The following is a 27,270-nucleotide window of genomic DNA, read 5'->3' as shown; positions in this document are numbered from 1 at the left end:
CAATCAGTAATGGAACGATAGTGGGCGTGTCATCCCCCTCCCCAGCACGCTACCTGCGCACATGCTGTCCAGCCGCTGTGCTCCAAAGAATGTAAACATTCCCTGTTTGCTTTCTGATTGATCAGAACTGTGCCCAGTTACATAACTGCATATTCATTCTGCAGCCAAAAATAAAAACGAGAACAGAAAAGCTATTTTTAACTTACTCAGCAGTGTGGGCATCTCTCTGCTTTCTTTGTTTTGCGTTTTTGTTTTGGTCACTTAATGTAGGGGATGGGTTTTTTTGCTAAAATGATAGATTAATTGCCTTTGGCTAGTGGCTAAGTGTCAGGGCCCACCTTCAGCAATGCAGTGGGCCTTGCAGGTTGTAGCTAAGATTTGATTAGAAGTAGCCTGGAAGGGCTTGGGCCTATTCAGCCTCTGGAATGTCAGAGTCTGTGTGAGCTTCTCTCTGTCAGTGTTCCCAGAGCAGAGCCAGGGGGAGTCATCCAGCTCCCTGTCCACCGGCTGGTCTGGCCTTGGCAGGCAAGGAGGCTAGAAGCTGACCGTGACAGCCTGACAGAGGTGGGGTGGGGTTTGCAGAAGGGTCCACCAGGTTGACACATCAATGCTGGAGGGCTGAGCAATGACACCCTTTTTAGACAAGGCCCTTGCTGAAAGGCTAAAGGCCCTTGTCTGTCAAGGAGTCTCGAGGGGGTGTCTTACAGTCATGCCTTCCCTTCTAAGCTGATGCAGAGACGAAGAGCCTTTGCTAGGAAAATCTCATCTTCATTCCTCAAAGCTTTGCCTGTTTGGATCCATCATTGCGCTTTTGGAGGCACTCTGCACATGGACTCTCCCTTAATTGGAACTTTGGATTGCTAAAGATTTGCCATGAAAAGTACTGTGAGGCTTTTCATAGACTTGAGCTATCATTTACTGTGGATCGTATGTCTTTCTGTGTCGTCAGCTCAGCATACCAGCAGGCTGGGTTTGATCTACAACTTTTGGACTTTCCTCTGCCTGAACTCATGCAGCATGGAGTTATTGCAGAAGCGGTGGCACAGAACTTCTTGCATGCGTGGGTTTACCTTTCCCTTGGTCTTGATAGGCCTCGACCACATAGCCTACAGTTATCAACAAAAGATTCAAAGTTGGACTAACTCTCTGTGGGTGTGGTTTTGTTTAGGCCTTTCAAGAATTTATCCCTTGATTGCCTGAGGGATCATTCCAGGAATCATTACCATTCCTTGTCCGGGGTTTGGAACCCTGTGTATGGATTGCCTGGGTTAGATACGCCAGGAATCCCAGGTCCCTTCTCTTGTGTTCAGAGCTGTGGAGACAGCAGTGGAGAAACCACGTTGATGAGGATCTCAGTCACGGTGGTAGTGTTTAGCTTTGGACTGTTCTGGAATTACATAGAGCATATAGCGAGTGACTATCAGCTATATGATTTCTGAAGAGTGTAGCCATTAAGCTTTTGCCGTGAGATTTCCTGCAATAAAGAAATCTCACTGATTGAGGTGTCAGGTGTCGGAATGCCTGAGCGAGTGTGCTGGGGGGATCAGGAAACCTGACACTGAGACTGAACTATGAATCAAGAAGTCCTCAGTTTGAATCTTGCCTATGCCGCAGATTTAATCAGTGGCCTTGGGCAAGCTACAATCTCTTAATATCAGTCACTCCCACCTACAACATGGGGGTGATAATGTTTATCTACTGTACGCAGGCACTAAAGATTATATTCTAACAGGCGTCAAGTATTTTGAGCACTCAAAGCTACTATATATTATTACTTTGCTATAGAAATTGCCCAGTGAGAGAAACAGAAAATAGAACTATACTTTTGTTTTATATTGATATTCTGCCTTTTTCAGCAGAAAAAGTCAAGGTGACATTGATAACTTATTTATAAAATGCCTTAAATCATAGCCTTCTGTAGAGAAACTAAAAATAAAGCAAGTCTTCCCCGCAGGCTTATGATATAAAGTAACGAAATTGTAGAAGAATTGGGGTTTTCTTCAAGGTTATCCAGTATCTATTGCCCCATCCCCAATCAATGTGCATGGTGTTTTACAGAGCACGAGATGAAAGGTCTCTGCCCTGCAGAGCTTACAATCTATAATTTGACATCAAGGAAAGGGGGAGAGGTAGAGGCAGGGTTGGACGGTTGCTTTCTATCTACAAGTAAATCATCCTTTCAGAATGGATTTTGCATGAGTTAAAGAGGTCCCTAGGCTGGTTGGTTGTGTGTATGCTTTTGCAGGACCCTCTCTTGTTATATGGTTCAGTTCCGTGTGAATGTCAACCACACCCTGAAGGTGGAAGTCTGCCGCCACCACCTCCTGGAGGACACTCTGCCCAAATAAGCTAGAATCCACACATGTGGAACAATGGGTAACTAAACCTGTGTGAATTTAACAACAAACCAGTACACAAACCACTGCGCTTAGGAAAGCAGGATTCTGCAACCTGCATAAACGATACAAAGTCAGCATGTACATGTGTAGTGTGCTGCTTTACACGGTATAATTTATGCTGCTTCTCCAAATTATAGGATTGGTCAAGAAACCGTGCAGGAATCCCCAACAGCTGGAAATCTCCCATCAAATCCCTGGTTTCTGAGATTTTCTCAGGTGTTGCCCACATACTTTCAAGCATGTCTGTGCACCCCTGAGGGCTAGAGTCTCTGTAGGCCTGTGGGGGTTGATAGTGCTGGACTAAAAGAAAGAAAGCTGAACCACTCAGCTGAATAATATGCCCAATATTGCATTTTCTGCTGCTGCTGCTTTTTTTTGTAGTTGCACACTGCCTTGATGATATAAAGCTCACCTCTGCAGCTGTGAGAGTTAGAAGCTCTCAATTTTTTCTGTTAATAGCTATTATCCATTATGTTTATGAGTTCATTCTCTTATCAAATGCCCAGATGATACATTAAAGCAAAGAATTAAGGTAATGTAAGCAAGTGGTGCAGTGGACAGAGTATTGGGCTTTGACCGGGGAAACCTGGGATCACATCCCCACTTAATTCAGGCAGCTCACTGGCTGACATTGGTCCAGTTGCTCTGACTCGGCTTAATGTACTTTTCAGGGTTGTTGTAAGGATGGAAAGAGGCTGGGGGAAGAGCACCCTGTACACTGAGCTCCTTGGAGAAAGGGGAAACCATGTAATGAACAAGCAAAGCTGCCTGCTAGGAATCATATCACCGCCCCATCTAGCCCAAATATTGTCTACGCCAGCCTTCCCCAACCTGTTGCCCTGCAGATCGGTTGGACTGCAATCCCATTATTCTCAGCCAGCATGACCACTGGGAGTTGCTCATCTACTCTAACTAGCAGCACCTCTAGAAAGAGAAGGGTGTTTTCCCATCACCAGATCCTTTTAACCAGAGACTGGAAGTGGGACCTTCTATATGATGCAGCCACTTTGCTGGAGTGAAGCAGGGTCTGCGTCTACTCAATGCCTGAAGGAAAGAGACCACCTGGGAACTTCCATGGAGTTCCATCATAGGAGAGAGCCAGGAATATAAGTGCTGTAATTAAATCAATGTTGCTCTTCCCTGTAATAAAGAAATTAAAAAGTAAAAGCAGATGCAGTAAACAGCCATAAATGGAATCTTCCTGTTCCAAAGTAGTATACTTTAGGAGTACCCAGATGGCGTAGCCCCAGCAATGGTGATGGTCTTGGTTGCTCAGCTTGTGAGCTTTTCAGAGTCATCTGCTTGACTTTAGAAAACAGAACACTGGAATAGGTGGGCCTTGGTCTGATCCGGCAAGATGGTGGCGCTTGTACACCCACAGGGTCCTCTTTGATGCCTTATCACCCAGCAGATCAGACATGCAGTATGGTGGATCGATGAAATGTCTGGAGCCTTTTGTTTGCTTTGGGATGGGATGCACACCACAATTACCTCATTACGTTCAGGAGCTATATTGGCAGGGCAGGACATCTCCTGATTGATAAAATACTTTGGCTCTGAATCTGATCATCCCGGCTTCCCAGTATTGATTTCTTTTCTTTTTAGCCAAGCTGCATTAATAACGTAAAAGCTCTTGGAACATTTCTAGGCCTGCATGTAATTGGTGGGGATGGTGTATGTTTGTTTGTTTTTACATAATTGCAGGTTATATCAGCTTACATGGCTTGACATACTCCGCAGTTACAAGTCCTCTGCGTCGGTCTTCCCCACCCAGATTCCCTCCAGATGTGTTGGACTACAACTCCCAGCATGTCCCAGGGCAGGGGCATGCTGGGAGTGGTAGTCCAACACATCTGGAGAGCACTAGGGTGGAGAAGCCTGCTCTATGTGAAAGCATTCTGGATTCTGGAGATACTGTACCACAAAGTCCTCTTGTGATACAAGGAAATGAAAGAGAGAAGGATTGGCTTAGGTGAGCAATGCACAACCTCAGATCTGGCCTGAGTTCCTGATGTGGCTCTCTGGGGTTCCCCACATGGCTGTGCTAGCTCCACTTCCACTGACCACTGATCATTTGGTGGTTTCCTGACTTTTTTGCAGTTGTATTCCCATTCTGAATGTTTGAAATGGCTCTCTTAAGGTTTGGTTACTGTCAGTAAAAGCTTTAAGCTAAAATATGCTAGTAATTTGGCCCCGTAGATTGAAGGCAAAAGGAGAAGGGGACAGCAGAGGATGAGATGGTTAGATAGCATCACCAATGCAATGAATATGAACTTGAGCACACACCGGGAGAGAGGAAGGCCTGGTGTGCTATGGTCCATGGGGTCACGAAGAGTCGGACACGACTTAACGACTGAACAACAACAAAACCACTGGAATGCTGTCCTCAAGAGCTTCTCCAAAACTGAATACTGCCCTTGGCCTGAAAGAGGCTCAAGACCCCTGGATTAGGGGGACTGAAGGGTGGGAACAGCAGCAGTTGTCAAGTTTAAAGGAGAGGAAGGCAGTTGGTAACTCTGATTAATGCTCTGACATCAGCCTCAGTCTCTTTTGCTGCCGCCCCGCCTCAGATAGCAACTGTTTTGCTTCATTTGTTGGGCTTTAACTGGGATTTTAGTCAATTGAACCTGATGTGTTTACCTTCACTCCTATACACTCAGATGTCATGTTTAGTTTGATGAGACTTACTCCAAGGTAAGTATGTGTAGGAATGCAGCCTTTGTTGACTAATCCATCAATGTTATATCTGTCTGAATTTGCAGACGGGTAAAATTCTGAAGTAAGAAGTGTACTTCCTTTGCTTGTACATGATACAACTGTGTGTTGAAGCAGGCATCCTTTTAGAAGAGGCAATCCTCCTGTGTTAAAGAATTGAGAATGCCTCATTTGAGGTGATGCTTGCCTTCTGCAGTTCCTTTATTAAAAATGGTGTGTTTTTAAAATCTACGTGACTAATCAGTGATACCTTTCTTTGGTCTATTAAATGTGTTTCTAATTGATCCATCTAAACCAGTGTGGGCACAAGGTAGATCTGGATCTCCTGGTGGATCTCTCCATGATTTGCAGCAGATTGGTAAGGTGTATGACTCCTAGTTGTCTAACTTTTTTTATGTTTAATACTGTATTATTTTGATACTTTTATTGTAATTTTTGGTTTGGTTATTTTGTTGTTGTTTGGCTTTGTGAATGTAAACCACCCCGAGGGCATTGCCAGTTGGGCAGTATACAAATCAAATCAATAAATAAACAAACTAACAGTAGCAGCAATGAAATTACTCCCTGATACCTCCTTCCCTAAATTATACTGCTGAAATGAAGAAAGCCTGGTGTGAAAACCAGGAGTGATTTTTGTGTGTGGAAGGACTGTGAGGCTATTCTTAAAAAATCCCTGGGCTCAGAATTCTTTAATTCTAACTGATTGTCTTGTACACCAGGCTCCCAAGTAGTGAATCTTGGTGTTTTAGTATAAAATAAAGTAGATTCTGCAAGATCAAAGTCCACGTGCCCCTGATCTAACCAAATAATCATTTAAGCATTGCAGCCCTACTTAATTAGTGTCTGTCCTGGAGCTGAAGCCCCTTCATGGATCACTGCCTTGTTGTGGCGAAGGGGCTTGCGTAACTCAGTGAAGCCATAAGCTATGCCGTGCAGGGCCACCCAAGATGGACAGGTCATGGCAGAGAGTTCTGACAAAATGTGGTCCACTGGAGAAGGAAATGGCAACCCACTCCAGTATTCTTGCCAAGAAAACCCCATGGAACGTATCACAAGGCTAAAAGATATGACGCCGGAAGATGAGCCCCTCAGGTCGGAAGGTGTCCAATATGCTACTGGGGAAGAGCAGAGGGTATTTCCAAGTAGTGCCAGAAAGAGTGAAGCGGCTGGGCCAAACCCGAAAGGACACTCAGCTGTGGATGTGTCTGGTGGTGAAAAGAAAATCCGATGCTGTAAAGAACAATATTGTTTAGGAACCTGGAATGTCAGATCAATGAATCAAGGTAAGCTGGAGGTGGTCAAACATGAGATGGCAAGATTGAACATCGACATCTTGGGAATCAGCGAACTCAAATGGACAGGCATGGGCGAATTTAATTCAGGTGACCATCATATCTACTATTGTGGGCAAGAATCCCTTAGAAGAAATGGAGTAGCACTCATAGTCAACAAAAGGGTGGGAAAAGCAGTACTGGGGTACAATCTTAAAAATGATAGAATGATCTCAGTACGAATCCAAGGCAAACCATTCAACATCACAGTAATTCAAGTCTATGCCCCAACCACTGAGGCCGAAGAAGCTGAGGTTGATCGGTTCTATGAAGACCTACAACACCTTCTAGAACTAACACCAACAAAAGATGTCCTCTTCATCATAGGGGATTGGAATGCTAAAGTAGGAAGTCAAGAAATCACCGGGATAACAGGCAGGCATGGCCTTGGTGTACAAAATGAAGCAGGACAAAAACTAATAAAGTTTTGCCAAGAGAACATGCTGATAATAGCAAACACTCTTTTCCAACAGCACAAGAGGCGACTCTACACATGGACGTCACCAGATGGTCAATATCGAAATCAGATTGATTATGTCCTTTGCAGCCAAAGATGGAGAAGCTCCATACAGTCAGTAAAAACAAGACCTGGAGCTGACTGTGGCTCAGATCATGAGCTGCTTCTTGCAAAATTTCGGCTTAAATTGAAGAACGTCGGGAAAACCACTAAACCGTTCAGGTATGACCTAAATCATATCCCTGATGAATATACAGTGGAGGTGAGGAATAGATTTCAGGGATTAGACCTGATAGACAGAGTGCCTGAGGAACTATGGATGGAGGTCCGTAACATTGTTCAGGAGGCAGCAACAAAATCCATCCCAAAGAAAAAGAAATGCAAGAAAGCCAAGTGGCTGTCTGATGAGGCTTTACAAGTAGCTGAGGAAAGAAGGGAAGCGAAAAGCAAGGGAGAAAGGGGAAGATATACCCAACTGAATGCAGAGTTCCAGAGAATAGCAAGGAGAGACAAGAAGGCCTTCTTCAATGAACAATGCAAAGAAATCGAGGAAAACAACAGAATGGGAAAGACTAGAGATCTCTTCAAGAAGATTGGAGATCTCAAGGGAACGTTTTGTGCAAAGACGGGCATGATAAAGGACAAAGAAGGCAGGGACCTAACAGAAGCAGATGAGATTAAGAAGAGGTGGCAAGAATACACAGAAGAACTATACAGGAAAGATCTGAATGTCCCTGATAGCCATGATAGTGCGGTCACTGAACTTGAGCCGGACATCCTCGAGAGTGAAGTCAAGTGGGCCTTAGGAAGCATTAGTAACAACAAAGCTAGCGGAGATGACAGTATTCCAGCAGAGCTATTTAAAATCCTAAGAGATGATGCTGTTAAAGTGCTGCATTCAATATGCCAACAAATCTGGAACACTCAACAGTGGCCACAAGACTGGAAAAGGTCAGTTTACATTCCAATTCCAAAGAAGGGCAACGCCAAAGAGTGTTCAAACTACCGCACAATTGCGCTCATTTCACATGCCAGCAAGGTGATGCTCAAAATCCTACAAGCTAGGCTTCAGCAGTATGCGAACCGAGAACTACCGGAAGTACAAGCGGGGTTTAGAAGAGGCAGAGGAACTAGAGATCAAATCGCCAACATTCGCTGCATCATGGAGAAAGCAAGAGAATTCCAGAAAAACGTCTATTTCTGCTTCATTGACTATGCTCCAGCCTTTGATTGTGTGGATCACAACAAACTGTGGCAAATTCTTAAAGTGATGGGAGTACCAGACCACCTTACCTGTCTCCTGAGAAACCTGTACGAGGGTCAAGAAGCAACAATAAGAACCAGACGTGGAACAACCGAGTGGTTCAAAATTGGGAAAGGAGTACGACAAGGCTGCATATTGTCACCCTGCTTATTTAACTTATATGCAGAGTACATCATGAGAAATGCCGGGTTGGATGAATCAGAGGTCGGAATTAAGATTGCTGGGAGAATTATCAATAACCTCCGATATGCAGACGATACCACCCTAATGGCAGAAAGCGAAGAGGATCTCAAGAGCCTCTTGTTGAGGGTGAAAGAGGAGAGTTTAAAAGCTGGTTTGAAACTCAACATTCAAAAAACTAAGATCATGGCATCTGGCCCCATCACTTCCTGGCATATAGAAGGAGAAGAAATGGAAGCAGTGACAGATTTTACTTTCTTGGGCTCCAAGATCACCGCAGACGGTGACTGTAGCCATGAAATTAAAAGACGCTTGCTCCTTGGGAGGAAAGCTATGGCCAACCTAGACAGCATAGTAAGAAGCAGAGACATCACCTTGCCGACAAAGGTCCGTCTAATCAAAGCTATGGTTTTCCCAGTAGTAATGTATGGCTGTGAGAGCTGGACTATAAGGAAGGCTGAGCACCGAAGAATTGATGCTTTCGAACTGTGGTGCTGGAGAAGACTCTTACGAGTCCCCTGGACTGCAAGGAGGTCAAATCAGTCCATCCTAAAGGAAATCAACCCTGAGTGCTCATTGGAAGGACAGATAATGAAGCTGAAGCTCCAATATTTTGGCCACCTAATGCGAAGAGAAAACTCTCTGGAAAAGACCCTGATGCTGGGAAAGACTGAAGGCAAAAGGAGAAGGGGACGGCAGAGGATGAGATGGCTAGATAGCATCACGGATGCAATGAATATGAACTTGAGCACGCTCCGGGAGAGAGTGCAGGACAGGAAGGCCTGGCGTGCTATGGTCCATGGGGTCACGAAGAGTCGGACACGACTGAACGACTGAACAACAACAACAACAACTGGAGCTGAAGGCAGCACAGTGGGCCAGTTTGCAGTCAAACAGCCCACCATGGCTTATTTAACCAATGCCCTGTTCTAGGGCTATTGAATTCTCACACAGCCGCTGCCTCCCAGGTTCACACAACACAACAAGCCACAGCCAGGCGGTGAATATTCAGATCATGCCTGGCACACGCCAACATGGGTCACAGCCCACCTGGCTTAAATAAGGATTTGAATATTCACCGTCTGGCTGCAGCTTGTCATGTCATGCAAACCTGGGCAGCGGGAGTTGTGCAAGGATTCAACAACCCTCGGGTAACCCTAGAATAGGCCATGATGGGCTATTTTGATCGTGCAAACTGGGTCAATGTGTTTGTCCAGAAGGAAAGCTAAAAAGACAGCAGAACTCAATTCTATAGCCTGAACTGCCAGTTATGATGCAGGTGAAGAACATCCAGTAGGCAGGGGTAGTCAATATGAGGGTTTGAAACAAGCCCTAGAGTTTTGTCCGGTTGCATATAATGGGGGTGGGGGTCTCTTGTAACCTACTCGTCATTAGTGTCCTAGTTGGCTTGACTCTGCAGAGCTTCTTGTTGCCTTTTCAGTTATAGGAACAGAAGGAATCTGAGTAACTATTGGGAGGCAGCCCCACCTTGGTTGAAAAGACAAAACGTTATGCTTACAGGGTGATTCATCTCTGGCCACAAGGCCACAGAGAGAAAACTGAACCATCTACTTCATGCCCTGCTTGTAAGTGCAGGCAAAACTGGCATCAGTATGAATGAGTGATGTATATTTCTTTTAAACATGACTACCCCCACTTAGGAATTTAATCACTTAATTTAATCACTTAATTTAATTTAATCACCATCTGCGAAGGTTTAATGTTACCCGGGTTTAATGTCATGCCAATTGCTGTCTTAGGAGGGAGATTTGCCAGTGGTACACGAAGCTTGGTTATGCAGCATGGGAGAAATAGAGCACTTGAGAGTCCTGCTGGATCAGACCAAAGGGCTATCTAGTCCAGCATTCTGTTCTTGCAGTGGCCAGCCAGGTGCCTCTTGGAAACCCAAAAGCTGGGCAATAAAGCAATCCCATCTCCCACTGTTGTTCCCCAGCAACCAGTATTTAGAGGCATGCTGCATCTGACCCTGGAGGTAGCGCATAAGCATTGATTGCCTTATCTTCCATGAATTTGTCTAGGTTGGTAGCCATCACCACAGCTTGTGGAGGTGAATTCCATCATTTTACTATACACTGTTTGAAGTAGTCCTTCCTTTTGTCTGTTGTGACTCCCCCACCATTTATCAGTCCCAAGAGAAAAATTATTTCCCAGTTACTGACAGGCAAAAAGAACTCATCTTCAGAATGCTGAATTCCTGTTAGCATTATTCAAATGAGACATTCATCTCGTTTGCACGTAACGGTAGCCTGTTGGTTTAAAAAGCTGCCTGCACCATGCCTACCTCTTCCCCCTTTACCCCACAATTGGCTCCTTCATAGGTTCTGGAGTGTGAGATGCAAACCTGGATGTTAAACAACCCAGCAGTTACCCAGAAACAAACCATGGGTTACCTATGAAGGAGCCGATTGTGGGTTGTGTGCTAAACCGAAAAGGCGGGCACACCTCGCATCCTTGATGACCCATCAGTTTTTAAACTGATTGGTTGTTATGTGCACTGCAGAGGAAAATATTGGCCTGCAGCTGTCTGCCATCTTCATTTCCTAAGAATATCTCTGAACTCCACATGTGGCCCACAGACATACATGGGAAATGAAATTGGCAGCAGTGAAGGCCCTCACTTTGCTGTGAAGTGATTGCAGCTGCTGGTAAGAACATGTGTTTGATTGGCTTTTAAAAAACTAAAAAATGGGAAGGGTAGAGTAAGACAGGATATTTCAGTGGGTGCCAAGAAAAGTGTCCAGTGGTGCACTGGTGCCCACAGGCACCACGTTCCCTACCCCAGGCAGCAGCTCTGGGGCAAAGAGAGGACTTCCATATCACCTGCTACCTAAGAACATAAGAACCACCATACTGAATCATATCAAGGGTCCATCTAGTCCAGCATTCTGTTCACACAGTAGCCAATGGAAAACCCACAAGCAGGGCGTGAGTACAACAGTACCGTCCCAGCCATGTTCCCCAGCAGCTGGTGAACATAGGCATGCTGCCTCTGATACTGGAGGTAGCATATAGCCATTAGGACTAGTAGTCCAAGGTCAAGAAGCCAAGAGTATCATTCAGAAGCCAAGAAAAACAAAACCAGATGTAGGGACACACTGAAGAATAGTCAAGAGTCGTTCTGAGTTTGTGAATAATCAGAGTCGGGTCCAGTAGCTGGCAGGAATATTTTCTGCTATGGATGAGCATCAACCATTGCTTCCAGCACCTGAACTGGGTTTGAGGCTTGTCTTTTATGCAGAGGCTGATTGACAAGCGAGGCCAGCTGGGTCGAGCTGCAGATGTCTTCCACCTATCCATGTTCTGGGCCCCTCCCCAAACACTCTTGGGCTGAGGCGTTCTGTGTCCTTGTCCATCCCAAATGGAGGCACAACATCACAATCCTTTTTTGTTTTAACCACCCTAAGTAATTTAGTGTCATCAACAAACTTGGCTAGCTAACTGTTCACTCCAAATTCCAGATCATTTATTAACATCCTCTTCATTTAGGAAGATCCTGTTAACAGAGATGCCAGGGATCAGTCCTGAGATCTTCTGCATCCAGAGCAGATGCTCTCGAACTATAACCCCTTGAGTCACATGTTATGCATTTCCATTATAACTGTATAAACTCATTGGCTGGAACATCTTTTTCCTTTGATAATTTTCTCTCATTTTATGCCCTATTCTATAACCCCAGGGCAGGCAGAACTGAAGGAGATCTGGATCCATTGATACAACTCTGTGTGATTTTCAGTAGACTATTGGCAAGGATTTCTGACTTGAGATTTTTTAACAATAGCAGCAACAAAATCCCTCCCCACCCACCCCAAATTACGCTATTCGCATTAAGAACGGTTGGGGTAATCAGAAGCCGATTTGTGTGCTGAAGAAATGCAAGCTCTTTTCTGGTACTAGAAACAATGCCTGGGCTTAGGATTCTTCAGTTCTAAGTGTATGCCTTTCCCACCTGGCTCCAGCTGGTGGATTTTGGGATTCTAGTAAAAGAAAAAATGTGGGTCCTGAAAGCCTGATGTCTGCTGCTTCCTGTTATTGTGGCCTATGGCTAATACAGAAAATAAAATTGAATTGATTTTGAATTTACTTAGGAGTGTAATTTTCTCTTGTTCTTCCATCCCTTCTCTCATCCATGTCCTTAGTCAAATACAGAACGATTTCCTTAACAATATATCAGAAACTTTCTTTTGTCCTTTGAATGATCTTACATAGCAATCCAAAACTCTGCCCTTCATGGTGGCTCTTGTGTACCTCTCATCTTGATAGTTCCTCTGTTATCTTTCAAACTTAGCTTCTTCCCCTCACTTGCTAGAACTACACTTCCCTGACTCATGGCTAAAATCAGGTCTGGATTTGTCTTCAGTTGTTTCCAAATAAAATAGGCTATGTAATGAACAAACAGGGCACCTCCCACAGATCATCAAGGTGAGCCAATGAGCAACAGGGTAATCTCTCCTCTAACATCTAAACATGAAGATTAAAAGATCCACTGTCAGATGGAGTTTGTTAGCTGTGGAACACTTTAACCCAGAATAGCCAGCAAGCTTGAACATAAGAAGAACCCTACTGGATCAGACCATGGGTCCATCTAGTCCAGAAACTAAGCAGGGCATAAGGGGGGTGGTCATCCAGCATCTACTATTCATTGGTAGATTGTCTTTGCATAGGGAGGCTCCATCTAGTTGTTATGGCTGTTAGATGCTGATGGACCAGCCTTCCCCAACCTGGTACCCTCGAGACGTGTTGGACTGCTGGCTGGGAATGATGGGAGTTGCAGTCCAACACAACTGGAGGGCACCAAGGTGGTGAATGCTGTGATAAACCCATCTTGAGAGTATAAGTTGCCTTGCTGGACCAGGCCAAAGGCCCATTCAGTGCATAAGATTCTTCCATTTAACACAGGTTCAGGCTGTGATTTATTTGGCTTTTCTAAAGCTGTGTTTTTATGTATTTTCATGGTGTTTTTTAAAAGATGGTGGATAAAAATGAATGTCTCTGGGCATCTACTGCAGAGCGCCTTCCCTCTTCACTGGACAGTGGCTTCTTGCCTTCAAAAGCTTGGACTTCCATTGTTCTCTTTGGAGCATGTACTGTAGTGGGTGGGTGGACACAGTTTGAACACAATGGAAAGAACTTCTTCCAATGTAATGTCATCAGCTTGACATGCATTTTCCAAGTGTTCCTTTTCTGCTTATAGCAGGTAGGGCTTCATGTGTGTGGGGCGGGCAGGGAAGGTTGCATTGGTTCTGTTGCTGGCAGTTGTTAAAATAAATGAGATATCAAAGGCTGGTTTCTGCAATTGAATTGACTCAACCCCAAATCTTAACTGCTAGCTGGCAAACAATCCAACTGGTGGTAGGAGCATGCCATCGAAGCCCTCTGCCAAATCCCATAACTTTGGAGATGGCGTGGGCTGCAAGTAACCCATCAAATGTTAATCTTTGAAACCGAAGTTGCTATGGGGGATTGTTCAGCAGTTTGAGAAGTAAATCAGGCTGCTTCTTCCAGAAAGGTGAAAAAAGTCTGCACTAGAATAAATTGAAAGAAAATACCCTTCCTCCATCCCACCTTTTTTTTCCTCCCCTTTTTTCTTCTGAAGTCTCCTTTTTATTGTTATTTTTTAAAAACCTCTTATTTCTCTGGCTTTGGAGAGAGGCTGGATTTATGGGGACTGCCAATAAAATTGCATCATGAGGAAATCACTTCTTTGTAGCTTCACAAGCCTGAAGCTGCTTTCTTCACCATGTAGTGGTCTGTCTGGGTGGGGATTGTCAGAGAGAGAGAGAGAAAGAGAGAGAGAGAGAGAGAGAGAGAGAGTTGTACACAGATAGCTCCAGCTTAGCAACCACAGCTGTGTCTGCTCCACATCCAGGCCTGGAGCTTTTGCTTGTTACTAGCTAGCTGGCTGTTGTTTAAGGAGGGGAGCAGAGTTTCCAGCTGTTTTGAGACTTGATGCATGATGTCTGTTTCTTTCTGGGTTAAAACTGGAGGCAAACTTAAAGCAGCTTGTGTACTCTCAGTTGGGTTCTGGAGCAGTGGGTCCATACTATCCTTGTATCTGTCTTGAAATCAAAACCCAGCACTACTCATGCTTTGCATTTATATAGTAACATGTGGTACCAGGAAACAAAATATTGTAGTATTTAGCATGCCAGTCATGTGGTCTTTCAGGTTACGCCATTTCTTCTCTCCAAGTTTTCTACTCTACCAACTTCAAAATGCTAACAGACAGAGTGGGGAGGGGGAGAGACTGTGCACTTTGTGACTGATCTATGAGCCTTCCCCACCCCCTGTAAGGCTTCATATGAAACTTTCTGTACATCTGGATGGAAGTTCCAATCTGACTCTGGATGGGATCACACTCCCCCTGAAAGGCCAGGTACACTGTCTGGGAGTGCTCCTGGACTCAGCGTTGTCTATGGGGGTGCAGTTGGCATCAGCAGCCAGAAGTGCTTTTTACCAACTTAGATTGGTTTGGCAACTGCAGCCCTATCTAGAGAAAGCTAGCAGTTGTGATACACACACCTGTCAGGGTGGAAACTGAGCCGATAGAACCCCAGAGCAGTTCTGATTCTGAGGAGGATCAGCAATCCGTGGGAAAGGAGCCAGCTCATCCCTCAGGCACAGCAGCTGGCGGAGATTCTTCCTGCTGGCATTCCTGAGATAGATACCCTGGCAGTGAGAAAGTGCAGGAGGGGGGCTTGCTAGATGCTCGACACAGACACAGGGAGCGACAAGCGATGGGGGGCGCGGAAAAGAGGCGTAGTGCCCATTTGGCACGCAAGCAATGGCTGCGTCCCGTGGACCCAAGGGAAAGAGGGAGGATCTCCCTAGCCCATAAGTTCAGGGCCTTCAAGTGATTCTCCTTCAAATGGGGACCAACTGCCTACCCGGAGCATAGGCTACTCTGCTGTTCATTGCTTAGTCGCTGGTGATTAGCATCTGAAAGAGTCATTAAGTTGTAAAAGGATTAAAGCCTTGAAAAGAATTCTTTGGTCTGTGTCTTGAGTTGGCTGTTGGAGTGTACTGAAAGAGGCCGCTAGGGCGCTCCTGACAGCACCTTAGTTCTGCCCAGGTTAAATTACTGTAATGTGCTCTAAATGGGGCTGCCCTTGAAGATTATTTGGAAGCTGTGACTGATACAGCTGTGACTGATACAGACTGGGGCAGCTAGAAAGCTTATGAGAACTACGTGGCCCACACCTTCAGAACTCCCTCCCCAGAGGGATACATATGGCCTCATCACTGCTGGCTTAAAGCACACACACACTCCTGAAGACACATTTATTGCAGTCTGCATTTGGTGCATTAAATCATTGGCTGCTGTTATCCCCGTGTCTATGAGTGGGTAACTGTAATTAGTATGTTCATGCTTTTGTAATACTATAAGCCGCCTTGTCAGAGCGGTGCTCCCTTAAAGGCAAGTTAAAAATCTTGTAAATAAGTAAAAATCCACCGGGGCAGCCCCAGATTATTCCTTTTCCATGTGGAATCTGCATAGCTCAGTTCATCTTTCTCTCTCCCTCCTTGTTTTCTAGCTACAGCTACAGAAAAACCAGTATTTGCAGTTGGGGCAGAGCCGTGGCCAGTACTATGGAGGATCCCTGCCAAATGTCAATCAGATTGGCAGCAGTGTGATGGACCTGCCCTTCCAGGTAAGGATTGCAGGCTTTGCTTAGCAGCATAATTGGAGCTTTAAAAAACAGCAATTCAAGATCCAACTCCTGCCCCCAAAGGAGCTAAATGCCGTCTGTCTGAATTAACACAGCCTTCCCCGTCCTGGTGCCCTCCAGTTGAGTTGAACGGTGATGTCCGTCATACCCAGCCAGCATGGCCATTGGCCATGAGGAGTTGCAGTCCAATACTTCTGGAGGGCACCAGGTTGGGGAAGGCTGAATTAACATGTGCATGTGAGTAATATGCATAAAAGCAAAGGAAGGTTCCCCACTGGTATCGCCTGGGGTTGAGCCTGGTCTTGGCTTTCTGGTCTTATATTCCAGCCTTACCCAAGAAGCAGCATCAGGTTCTGCCTCACATCTGGAATGCCCTGGGTTTTTTTGTATTTTCTTTAGACTCCATTTCAGTCATCAGGCTTGGACACCAGTAGGACGACCCGGCACCATGGGCTGGTGGACAGGGTGTACCGTGACCGGAATCGCCTTGGCTCGCCGCACCGGCGTCCGCTCTCTGTGGATAAGCATGGCAGACAGATATCCTTTGTCTTGGCATCACGGTAGCTGAGAGTAGTGAGACATACCTGGGTTCTATTTGGCTTGGAAAATTGTTTAAAAGACCAAATATTTGCAGGTACAGTTTGTCTGCAGGTGTCGGGGCTGGGGACCTGAAGGCACATGAGTAGCTGAGATGGGAAACAGGTAGGCAAGGACAGGTAGTCTGAGAGCAGCATGATCTGCACAGGGGGAATACCTTGCACAGGCTGTGCCTGGCCAGGTTCAGGAGCTTTATAGTCCCAAGTGAAAGGCTGTTGCTCCCCCATATCACCTGACCCCTGCTGAGCTGGGAGCTGCCATAACTTCTTCTGACCATCTTTGGTAGCGGTGCTGAAATGCAATAAAGAGCAGCCCAGCAACTATTTCTGGAGTATTGTATTTTTTGCCCCTCAAAATGCTGAAGATGGTAGAGAAAGTTCCCACCCATCTTGCAAGCTGAAACGAGGGGTTGGCTGCTTTTTTGAGTCAGAAAGAACAGGAAAACATCCGAAATAACATGATGGAAAAATGAAAACTAGTCTCACAATATAGGAAAATGAAGTTTTATTCTTCAAAGTACTACTTTGGGCTACTTTGAGGAATAAAACATTTATTTTCCTATAGCCTGAGACTTGTTTTCTCTTTTCCATCATGCTGTTTGCAAACACCTTGGCAGGGATGGGTGGGGAACACACCCCAGGCATTATTCTCCCTTTGAATTAGCTTTGCACTGTCACCACCTAGGTAGTTCTGATTGGCTCCATGGCGTCATTATGTTTGTTGTGTGACTAGCTGGAATTGTAGGGGAATGACCCAGGAATAAAAACGTCACTCAAGTGGCACTGGGGAAACACCTGCTGCCAACGGAGGCAAGAACCAAGAAAAAGGGTACACTGATTTTTTTAGGGCCCCCTGAAAGGTCCACATTCAATTCGGGGGGGGGGGGTGGCATTTGGTAGGGCCTTAATTATTTCTACCCTGGAAGGTAGGAATGAAAATTACTCAAGGGAGAAAGGAGCATTTGCAAGGTTCAGATAAACTCCAACCAGAGGTGAAGAAAAAGCTCAAATGATAATAGGAAGAGGAGGAGGAAAAAGAAAACCATTGCAATAGAAAGAAGGCCTGCTTACAAAATGGAGTTGGCAACATGTTCTAAGCCTTCCCCATTAAGTGTCTAGGCCATGCTGGCTGGGAAGGATGGGAGTTGCAGTCCAACACATCTGGAGGGCACCAGTTTGGGGAAGGCTGGTTTAGACCCAGCCTTTCCCAACTTTGGGCCTCCAGATGTTGTTGGCCTACAGCTCCTATAGTCCCCAGCCAGCATGTTCAGCAGAAAGGGATGATGGGAGTTGTAGGCCAGCAGTGGGAGCCCAAGGTTGGGAAAGGCCGGTCTAGATTTCCTTTTTAAGGCCAGGCCACATAGAAATAGGGGATGCCTCTTCCTACGCCGCTCAGTGTACAAGATTGTTTCTGTGTCTATCTGCATAGTTGAAAATGATTTCTTGCTGAAAATTTCTTCTCCCTTGACGACCTGACTCACGTGGACAGCTGTCCGTATGGTACCGTCTATCTGTCCCCTCCTTCAGACTCAAGCTGGAGAAGGTCTGTATGAGCTGTCTTCTGAATGGAAAACTTTAACCCTTCCGTTTGTAAAATGTGTGTTTAAATCCTCCTTCAATGCATTTTCGGCTTGTGGACACCTCTCTGGGCACGTGCCAGCCTCCCTGCCTCTCCTGTTTGTTTTTTTAAATTACACTGGGAATCTGGCATGTTGCAAAGTGAAGTGCCACCCTCCAGTGCCATCTTTGGGGGTAGAGGTGGGGGCTATGTTTTGTGTTTTGGAGCTCAGATCCTGCCTCTGCATAGGTTCTTGGGAATGTTACTTTTCTCGTCTTGCTCCCTGGAGCCACAGAGAACAAGTCTGCTCCATCTTTTCTTTGGCAGTAGAACAGACTGCCTCGGGAGGTGGTGGGTTCTTTGCTGGAGATATTTAAGCAAAGGCTGGACAGCCATCTGTTAGGGATGCTGCACTTAGCAGGGCGTTGAGGAATCACTGGACTTGATGATCTCCAAAGTTCCTTCCAGCTCTGATTGCACTGTGGCCCTAGGCCCTTCAATGCTTTATAGGTTAAAACAAGCACTGTACTCAGTTACCAGAGCATGGGTAACCCTGGAGATACAGCAGAAGACAAAATAGAAATTGAAGGAATAAATACTTACAAGCCTGAAGGATTGAATTTCCCTTCTGATTAAAGGTGTGTGTGTGAGTGTGAGATAGAGAAAAATGTGTCTTCCGCTTGCGGGCTGGAGTTATAATCGTTTTCTCCCCTTTCTTACCAGGACCAATTCAGATTCTGCCCTGCACCAGAGTACAATAACCCCTGCTCAGGCAGAGCCTTTCTCAGCCGGGTCGCAGGACATGCAGCAAAAAAGAGGTGAAGGGGAAAAAAATTGAAGCGCTATCTGGGAATTGGGAAAGAGAAAAGCTGTAGGATTCCCTGTAAACTTGGGACAAAGGGTTGGTGAGGTATTTTAGCAGAGATTGCGAAACTTCACCGGGCAAAAAGCTGTTGAAAGCGGGGGGGGGGGGGGGGGCTGATTTTGAACGGGGAGAACCAACATAGAACTGGACTAAATTAAAAAAGCTGGAAGGCGTGTTCAAGTATCAACAACACTTTTGATCTGATTAATCCAGAAATCTAAAAATAAATAAATACATGTATATGTATATGGCACATGACTGCTAAATATGGGGAGGGAAACTGGGCACACATGCAAACCCTGCCCCAACGTCCCCAACCCCACTCCCTGTTGCCCAAGATCTGAAGGGTACTTGTACTCATGGCTGCTTGAACATGAGTAGAATCCTTCTGCATGATCGGGATGTTGGGAGCAGGGCTTGCATACATAGCCACATCGCCTTCCCACTTTTAGCCCTGAATGCCTGTGTAGGACTCTTGTCTGGCTGAAAAGTTGGTATAAATATATTATATAAAGCTTTGGGAACGAGGGAGGATGACTTTGTAAAGGATCTCCCTCCATTCTCCTCTTTCCCAAGGGAACGCTTTAAGTTTCACTGATTCATTCATTCATGTGTGTGCGCGCGTGCGTGTGTATTTATAAAAGATCACAGCTACTGATGAGGGTGGAGACAAAACATTTAATTCTAAATATATTTTGAAATCACTCTGTTAGTCCATCTATCTTTCTTATATACATATAGTATAAAAATTAAAATTTAAAAATGTGTTTTATCTCCTTTTCTGGTAGTCTTATTACTGACTGTCCCAGGCATGGAGGAAGACGCCTCAGATACAGACAAGAACCTTTCAAAGCAAGGGTGGGATACAGCTAAGAAGGTACCAGCACCAATTCTGCCAAACATGAGGCATTACCGAGTGGAATGTTAACATGGCTGCAACTGGTAGGGAAAATTGGGCTTTGTTCTAAGACTCCCAATGGAGAGCGTACACCAGGGGTGCAGAAACCACTGCCTGTGAGCCTAATCAAGCCTCCTGGGCTCCCCAGTCCACCCCACCACCTCCTTGGTCTCTTCCAGGGCGTGGGACTTGGTCTCCAGGCCCTTCCCCCTGGAGGAATCCCTGCTGTTACTCCGTGGAGGAATTCCTGCATCCTTGCAGTGATTTCTTATCTCAGTGGCTGCTCTTCCCAGTGCAGGCAGAGACCTTCTTCACATGCTTGTTGCCGCCCCTAATGGGACAATAAGCAGTGCGTGAACCCCGGGAATTGTCTGACCAGCATTGGCCAAGTCCATTTCTCCATGCTGAGGAGAGAGACAGAGAAAGTAAAAATGGTCAGGGCGGTGACATCAGTGGGCCTGGCCTGTGGGGAGTAGTTTGGCCCCCATCTCATATTAGTTATGCACCCCTGGTGTACACGGCAATCTTATAAGCCAGGGCTGAACATACTCTGTTCAATACCCACTGATATCATGACCCTTACTCGTTTTATTTATTTCTGTGGTTTTAATGCTATGTTAATGTTTTAATATGATTTTATTGTTACATGTTTATGCAATTATTGTTTTGGTACACTGCTTTGATGACCTTTGTGCAAACAAAACAAACAGCAAGGTTTGGGGGTAGTTCGTACCAAGTGGGGCAACATCTCTCTTTAGAGGGAGGTACTGTTAGCTACCTTGCCAATTCCCTCTTTGACTTAGCAGTCGCTTTTGCAGCTCTGTGTATCATCTGGTGTGCTCCATTCTCTTCCAGACGGGATCCTCGAGGCCTAAATCCTGTGAAGTTCCAGGAATCAAGTACGTTCAAGGGGTGGGGGTGTATGTGTGTTTGGTTTGTGTGTAAATAGGAAGCAAGCAGCTTCAGATCACATTTGTGTTCCTTTGTCAGGGTCTGTGTATGCACTAAAAAGATTGGTATGTCAGAAATGAACAACAAAAACAGTCCAGTGTAGTGGGCCTAAAAATTATTTTAATAGATAGTTGTTCTTCAGTGGGAAATACCAAGAGCCACGGTGGTGGGGGAGAGCATCACCTCAACACTTGAGCTTAGTTCAGACATCATGATGAAGCATAATGATGGTTTGCTGTGATGCCTGAATTGACAATCCATGGTTTGCTACTGACCAGAAAACTAGGCAGTTTTCATGTAACTCAATTCAGACACCATGCCAAACTGTGGTTAATAAAGTTTAACTTGTGATTTGATGTGATGTTGGAAGTGACAGGAGGTTTTTTTTTCTTTAGCCAGCAAACTCAGAATTGGAAACCATGATTTGAAATGGGTTTGCAAAGTATGTTTTGTGCTAACCGTGTGCACCTAGAGATGGGAATGCTGGGAAGATGGAAACTGAAATCAAAGAAGTGTGGTTGGCTTGATTGTTTGTAAACTCAGCCTTGGTGTGGGTTCCAAACTATAGTTAGTGCAGAACATGGTTTGGGGTGATATAGGAATGTAGCCTCAGGCTTCTGTGATAGGTAGTTAGTTTGACCAAGTTCTTCAAGGGAGGACTTCTTTGAAACAATTTTTATTAAATTCTTTATGAGGGAACTTTTTCTTCAATATTCAGGTTCCTTGTATTAAATGGCTAGCCAGAATTAATGTGGGGTGTCTGTGTGTGTTTTAAAACTCAATTTCCTAATACATTTGAAGAGTCTTCTCTAAGAAAATGCTTATGCCAGCCTTCCCTCCCTAGAGGAAAGAGGAGAGAAAACTGTAACACAAAGTTATCATGACACAGGTTCCAGGCAAGAGGCATAACAATGTCCGGTTCTACGAATTCCCCTCAAATCATGAGGCCTCCATGTCTACCCAAAATCTTCAGCTTCCTTTGTCTGTCTTCTTTTTGAAATGCAGCATATTTCCATCAGCTGACCAGGAAAACACTACTACGCTTATCCCTGCTGCTCACAACACAGGCGGCTCCCTGCCAGACCTGACAAACATCCACTTCCCTTCTCCCCTCCCAACGCCGCTAGACCCAGAAGAGTCCTCTTTCCCATCCCTGAGCAGCTCCAATAGCACCGGGAACCTTGCGTCCAACCTGACGCACATGGGCATCAGCACAGCCAATCAGGGTAAGAGTGTGGCTGTACAGTAGGCGACAGTGTCCTGGGAATGGCAGCATGACTTCACTTCCTGTCCAGGCCAGTTGGTCCTGCGATGCCACTTCCTGTTGCACCCAGTTGTATTCACTGTTGCAAACCTGCTTTCTCTGACTGTTTCAGATGGCGAGGTTTTTTGTTTATCCTATCATTATGAATTAATGATTGGAATGTCATGGGGAGCTGACACATAGCGGGGGGGGGGGGGAATCCATGCTGCACATGGCCTCCCTGCTCTGAGGACAGCAGACCAATGGATACTTCCAGCAGAGGGGCTGTAGCTTGGTGTAGAGCCCCTGCTTTGCATGCAGAAGGTTGCAGGTTTGATCCCTGGCATTTCAGGTAGGGTTAGGAAAGAATCTTGCCTGAAACCCTGGAGACCCATTGCCACCAGTCAGTGTCAACAGTAGTGGGCTAGGTGGACCCAGGGTCTGACTCCAAATAAGGTAGTTTCCTATGTTCCTAACCTAATGGCTTAATTCTGCAAGGTACCCTTTGGTCCTTCTTTTGGAAGAGTAGTGTGTGCCTTTCCTGCCCAGTTTGGGAATCACTGTAAGCCAACTCTTGGTTCTCTGTGGAGTAGAGCAAGACCCGTGGATGCCACCCTGAGCTCCTTAGAAGGAGGAAAGAAGGATAATCCAATAAATAATAATTAATGTAGTTTCTGCTCACTCCTGTGTGTTCAGCTCAAAGTGTAAAAAAACTTTAAAAAAACCCAAACCCATACAGTTAAATGTAAATATGCACATAACCTCAGCTGTAAGATGACTTATCTTGACCCTGCTATACCTGGCATTCTCCTCTAACCACCATTACAGTTCTTTGCTACCGTAGGGGCCAGGAACTTGACATGTCTTAATTGCAAGTTCTGATTATCAGGGTTCCATGGCAGCTAAGAAACACACTTCACAGTAATAGCTATGAGGATGAGACACAGCAATAGCTCAGTGGTAGAGCACCTGCTTCACATTCAGGTGGCCCCAGGTTCACTCCCTGCATATTGCTGGGACCCCTTGAGAGCTGCTGCCAGATAGAACACACAGTACTAAATTAGATAGAGCAGTCATCTTTCCTGGTATAAGGCCCATAATATGTTAAGTTCCTGGCCCTATGGCTAAACAGATTTGTAAATGCATTGGTTTGGGAGTAGTCCAGATTATGTATCCTAAGCATGTTCCAAATCAGCCATGTCAGACTTGTCCCTTTGATATGAGAGCAAATGTTTGGAAAATCCCTCTGGAATCTTGTCACATGTGCTGATTCCCTCTTTCAGCAGCAGGAATGACGACGACGCAAGCCTCTTCTCAGCAGCACCGACAGCCGTCCGTCAGCCCCCTCTCGCTGAACACAGACTCGAGGAGAACCCAGCCCCAACAGGTCCCTCCTACGTTGTCACCACTGTCGCCCATCACTCAGGTAGGAATTTGTGTTGTGGATTTTGGATTCTCCATGCAGTCTGGAAGCCCAGAAGGTTAACATGGTAGACTCCCTCAGCAATAAACTCTTCGAAATGAGGGGAGCTATATAGTAGGCCTTGGCACCAGATTGGCTCTCTGGTGTCACCTGATTCCCAGGAGAATTTGGGTTGTGTTTGGCATTGCACAGACATTCTTCTTCCCCCAACCTCCAAGTCCTGGTGGCTCATGGGAGTAGTTAGTCAGTGACGAATCCACAGTGCTCCTGGTTTGAGGTTCTTTGGCTGCATCAGTAGTTGGCTTTAACTGTGATTTGTTAGAAAAGCCAGGATCACAATTCAGGACCATCAAACAAACCACAGTTTGTCTCACCTGATGCTAGTTTGTTCCCCCCACTCTCCCATCGCCTCTGTGAATACCCAGCTCCTATACCATAGCCCAGCCAGGTGCTCTCCAGTTATTTTGGACATCAGCTCCCATCAGTCCTTTCCAGCATGGCAAATGGTCAGGACTGCTGGGAGTTGAAGTCCAAAACATCTGGAGGGCACCAGGTTAGGAAAGGCTGCCATAGCCATTTGTGGCTTGCCAAGAACTGTCAAGGAGTCACCACTCCTCTTGCTGTTGGCTGGCTGCAGAAACGGCTGGGGACGGAAATACTCTGCACAGTTCTGAAGCTGCTCACCACAACCACCCCCCAGACATCCTCCACTTTGGTATCACTAACACTTTCTCCCAAATCTCCTGAACAAAACTTCTTTCCACTGGAAGCAGTCTGCCCAAGTGTGTATGTGTGTGTACGTGTATGTGTATATACACGCATGCACACACACACCACCCTCTTTATTTAATTTGCTAATGGTTCATGGTGGCGTTTGCTTCCCTTGAAGGTGACCAGTCATCAGCAAATGTGTATTTCTCTGCCTTCACCCTATCAGCAATCCAAGCTTGATGGGGTGAAGTTTGTCCACGTATTATCTGAGTTTGACCACATGTTACAGTTTCCATATATTGGAGTTTGTCCACATATTGTCAATGCCAGGCACCTATTTATCAGTCACTGCCTTAGGAACACCACCTCAGAGCAAATATCCCCCCTAAAGTCCCAGGGTACTCTGGGCCTGCTGGGGAAATGACTCTGCCAAAAAGAAACAACTCCTGCACCAAGGATGCCTGCAACTAGAAACAGACAGAGAACACCCTGCTGGAGAAGACCAAAAGTTCCTCCAGTTCAGCATCCTGTTGCCCAGCTAGATGCCTCTGGGAAGCCCACAAGCAGGGCATGAAACCCTTATGGTTTGCCTTGCCAGGCCCACGGACCAAATCCAGTCCTCTGGGGGTCCCAAGATGGGCACACTCCCTTTCCTCTGACCGCTGGTTGCATGGTGGTTTCAGCGCCTTTGCAAGGTATTTTTCTCCATTCTAAAAGGTTGAAATGCTTCTCCTACGGCTTAGTTACTGGCAGTAGGAGCCTCAAGCTAAAGTAGGCTGGCATTTTTGGAAATTTGGCTCTGCCCCTATTGCCTCTGGCCCTGCCCACCCCTGGAATGCGGCCCCCAAGAGTTCCTCCAAAATGGATTTTGGCCCTTAGGCTGGAAGAGGTTCCCCACCCCAGGCTGTATGGAACCCCCACCTTCAAAAGCAGTCTGCCTTCAAGCAGCAGAGGCTGGGACAAAAGGGGTGCAGTGTTGCCTTCTGCTGCTGCTGCTGGGCTTCCTGGAGGCGTCTTGCTGGCTGCTGTGGTAATTAGGATGGTGAACTAGTTGGACCTTTGGTCTGTTCCTGCAGACCATATGTTTGGGGACTAGTCTGTTTGCAGTGCCAGGTCATTCAAAGGAGAGCCTCTCCCTGTTCCTAGTGTTGGCATGCATATTGAAAATGATGGTTCCGAGCAGATCCAGTCCCAATCCGGTGACCCTATTCTCCTGTCCTCTCCCTCTCAAGGCTGTGGCGATGGATGCACTCTCCATGGAACAGCAGCTTCCACCCTACCCGTTCTTCACCCAAACGAGTGCGCAACAGCAGCAGCAGACCCAAGTGGCAAGTGCCCTACCGCCTAATGCTTCCCTGATGCAGACCTCCGGCTTGCAGCGAGGAGTTCAGCTCCCCCCACTCTCGGTCACCGTCCCTTCCACAATCCCGCAGTCTCCTCCAGGCAGCCAGACCCAGACCTCCATGGGGATAGACATCAGTTCGGTAAGCTTGATGGGGAGGAGGAAGCCCTGGGAAGGCCAGCGGTTCTTGTCCTTCCTGGTGGGGAGGTGGCATCCTACAGGTTCCCAGAGATCACTTGCAAAGCATCGTGGGGTGTTCAGGCCAATCCCAGATTCTGTCAGGCAGCCTTCCCCAATCTGGTGCTCTCAAGATGTTTTGGACTTCAGCTCCCATCAACCCTGGTCAGCATGGCCATCATTCAGGAATGCTGAGGGTTGTTGCTTGAAATATTTGGAGGGCACCAGGTTGGAGAAAGCTGATATAGGATGTAAGAAGACAGCTGGGCCCCTGGCATTTTTGCCAGGCCTGGCCAAGCCAGTACCCTCATGCTGCCAGGTAGTCAAGGGCAGCTGCCTCCTGGAAAACTTGCATTTCTGTATTCTTGGGGTGTGTCGACGTCACAAATTGAAAACGGTACAGGGGCCTCTGTTGGATGTAGTTCCCCATGTGTTATGGAGGTTTCTATGATGGGAACAGGTTAGGAATGTCTTAAGGCAGAACTACAATTCCCGGGGGTCTTGGTTGGAGGCTGGGTTCCTGAACGGGTTTTAGTTACGGTTTCAATATGCAGGGAAGGCATGCACCCAGGTTTCAGGGCCTGTTCTATCATTTAACCCAGCCTGACATCTGGGATGTAAAGGAGCTGCTGAGCCTTTTTCTTGTAATGCAGCTTTCTGCGATCTGGTGCCCTTCAGATACTTTGGGCTACAACTCCCAGTGGGAGACACTGGGAGATGGAGTCCAATACATCTGGAGAGTGCCAGGCTGGGGACAGTGGTTCTGAAGCCTCAATAAAGGGAACCAAACTCCATGGATGAGTGCAAGTACAGAGTATGTTCAGGAAACTGGAGATTACAGAGTATGTTCAGGAAACCCTCCCCCCACTCCCGCCTCTAGCTCATGCGCTCCCTTTCTCCTCCTCCTTTGGCATGGCCACAAGGAGAAGATTGGGAGCTCCCCCTTCCATTTTAGATTAACTGCAGTTTAATCCAAACCCCAAACTGTTGTTAATCTTCACTGGTTTGTTTGAAACAAGCCAGCTTCATCACAACCCATAGTCAATTGGCTTGTTGCAAACAAACTGCTAGTTGTCAGGTTCAGACAACATGGCAGGCCACGGTTCAAAAAAGAGTGGGAGCTTCCAAACACCTCACAGTTTTATAGATGAGGCGGATAGGGGCAGGGGGAGCACACGTACCTGGTGGGAGGCTGGGCTTGTTCCCATCACGATAAACCATGGTTTATCGCAACATCTGAACACCGCTTTTCATTTCTCCTTTAATGACTGCCAGGAATGCAAGTGTAGAGGTTCAGTTTCTTCTTCTATTCAGTTCAGCAGTTTGTGTTCTCTCACTCTTCCTCTGTCCCCTCCTTCCTTCCCCTTCTTCTCCACAAACTCATCTTCACATTTGAGCTGTTGGCAAAAGTGTTCAAACTTTAGCATTAAGCAGGGCTCAGAGTTGTTGTTGTTTAAAAGACAGAAATTCTC

General features: G+C 46.2%; 1 protein-coding gene across 3 annotated transcripts in view; it reads left to right on the top strand.

Moving 5' to 3' along the window:
• CRTC1 (CREB regulated transcription coactivator 1) overlaps positions 1-27,270 on the top strand; it is a 79,580-nt gene that overhangs the window by 40,883 nt on the left and 11,427 nt on the right. For 2 of the 3 annotated variants that reach the window (XM_084826078.1, XM_084826077.1), the window contains exons 2-10: positions 15,900-16,016; positions 16,434-16,571; positions 18,112-18,173; positions 18,912-19,006; positions 19,842-19,930; positions 20,807-20,850; positions 21,908-22,128; positions 23,429-23,571; positions 25,512-25,763. In XM_084826078.1, the coding sequence (XP_084682204.1) occupies positions 15,900-16,016; positions 16,434-16,571; positions 18,112-18,173; positions 18,912-19,006; positions 19,842-19,930; positions 20,807-20,850; positions 21,908-22,128; positions 23,429-23,571; positions 25,512-25,763 (1,161 nt within the window). The remainder of the gene's footprint in view (positions 1-15,899; positions 16,017-16,433; positions 16,572-18,111; positions 18,174-18,911; positions 19,007-19,841; positions 19,931-20,806; positions 20,851-21,907; positions 22,129-23,428; positions 23,572-25,511; positions 25,764-27,270) is intronic. The other variant, XM_084826076.1, reaches the window with a different exon arrangement.

Source organism: Heloderma suspectum, chromosome Z (assembly GCF_057233095.1).
Source record: "Heloderma suspectum isolate Gila_16-S chromosome Z, 16-S_ref, whole genome shotgun sequence".
NCBI classification, from domain to species: Eukaryota; Metazoa; Chordata; class Lepidosauria; order Squamata; family Helodermatidae; genus Heloderma; species Heloderma suspectum.
The sequence above is the reverse complement of the archived record's forward strand: the minus strand, read 5'-3'. Positions and strand labels throughout refer to the sequence as shown.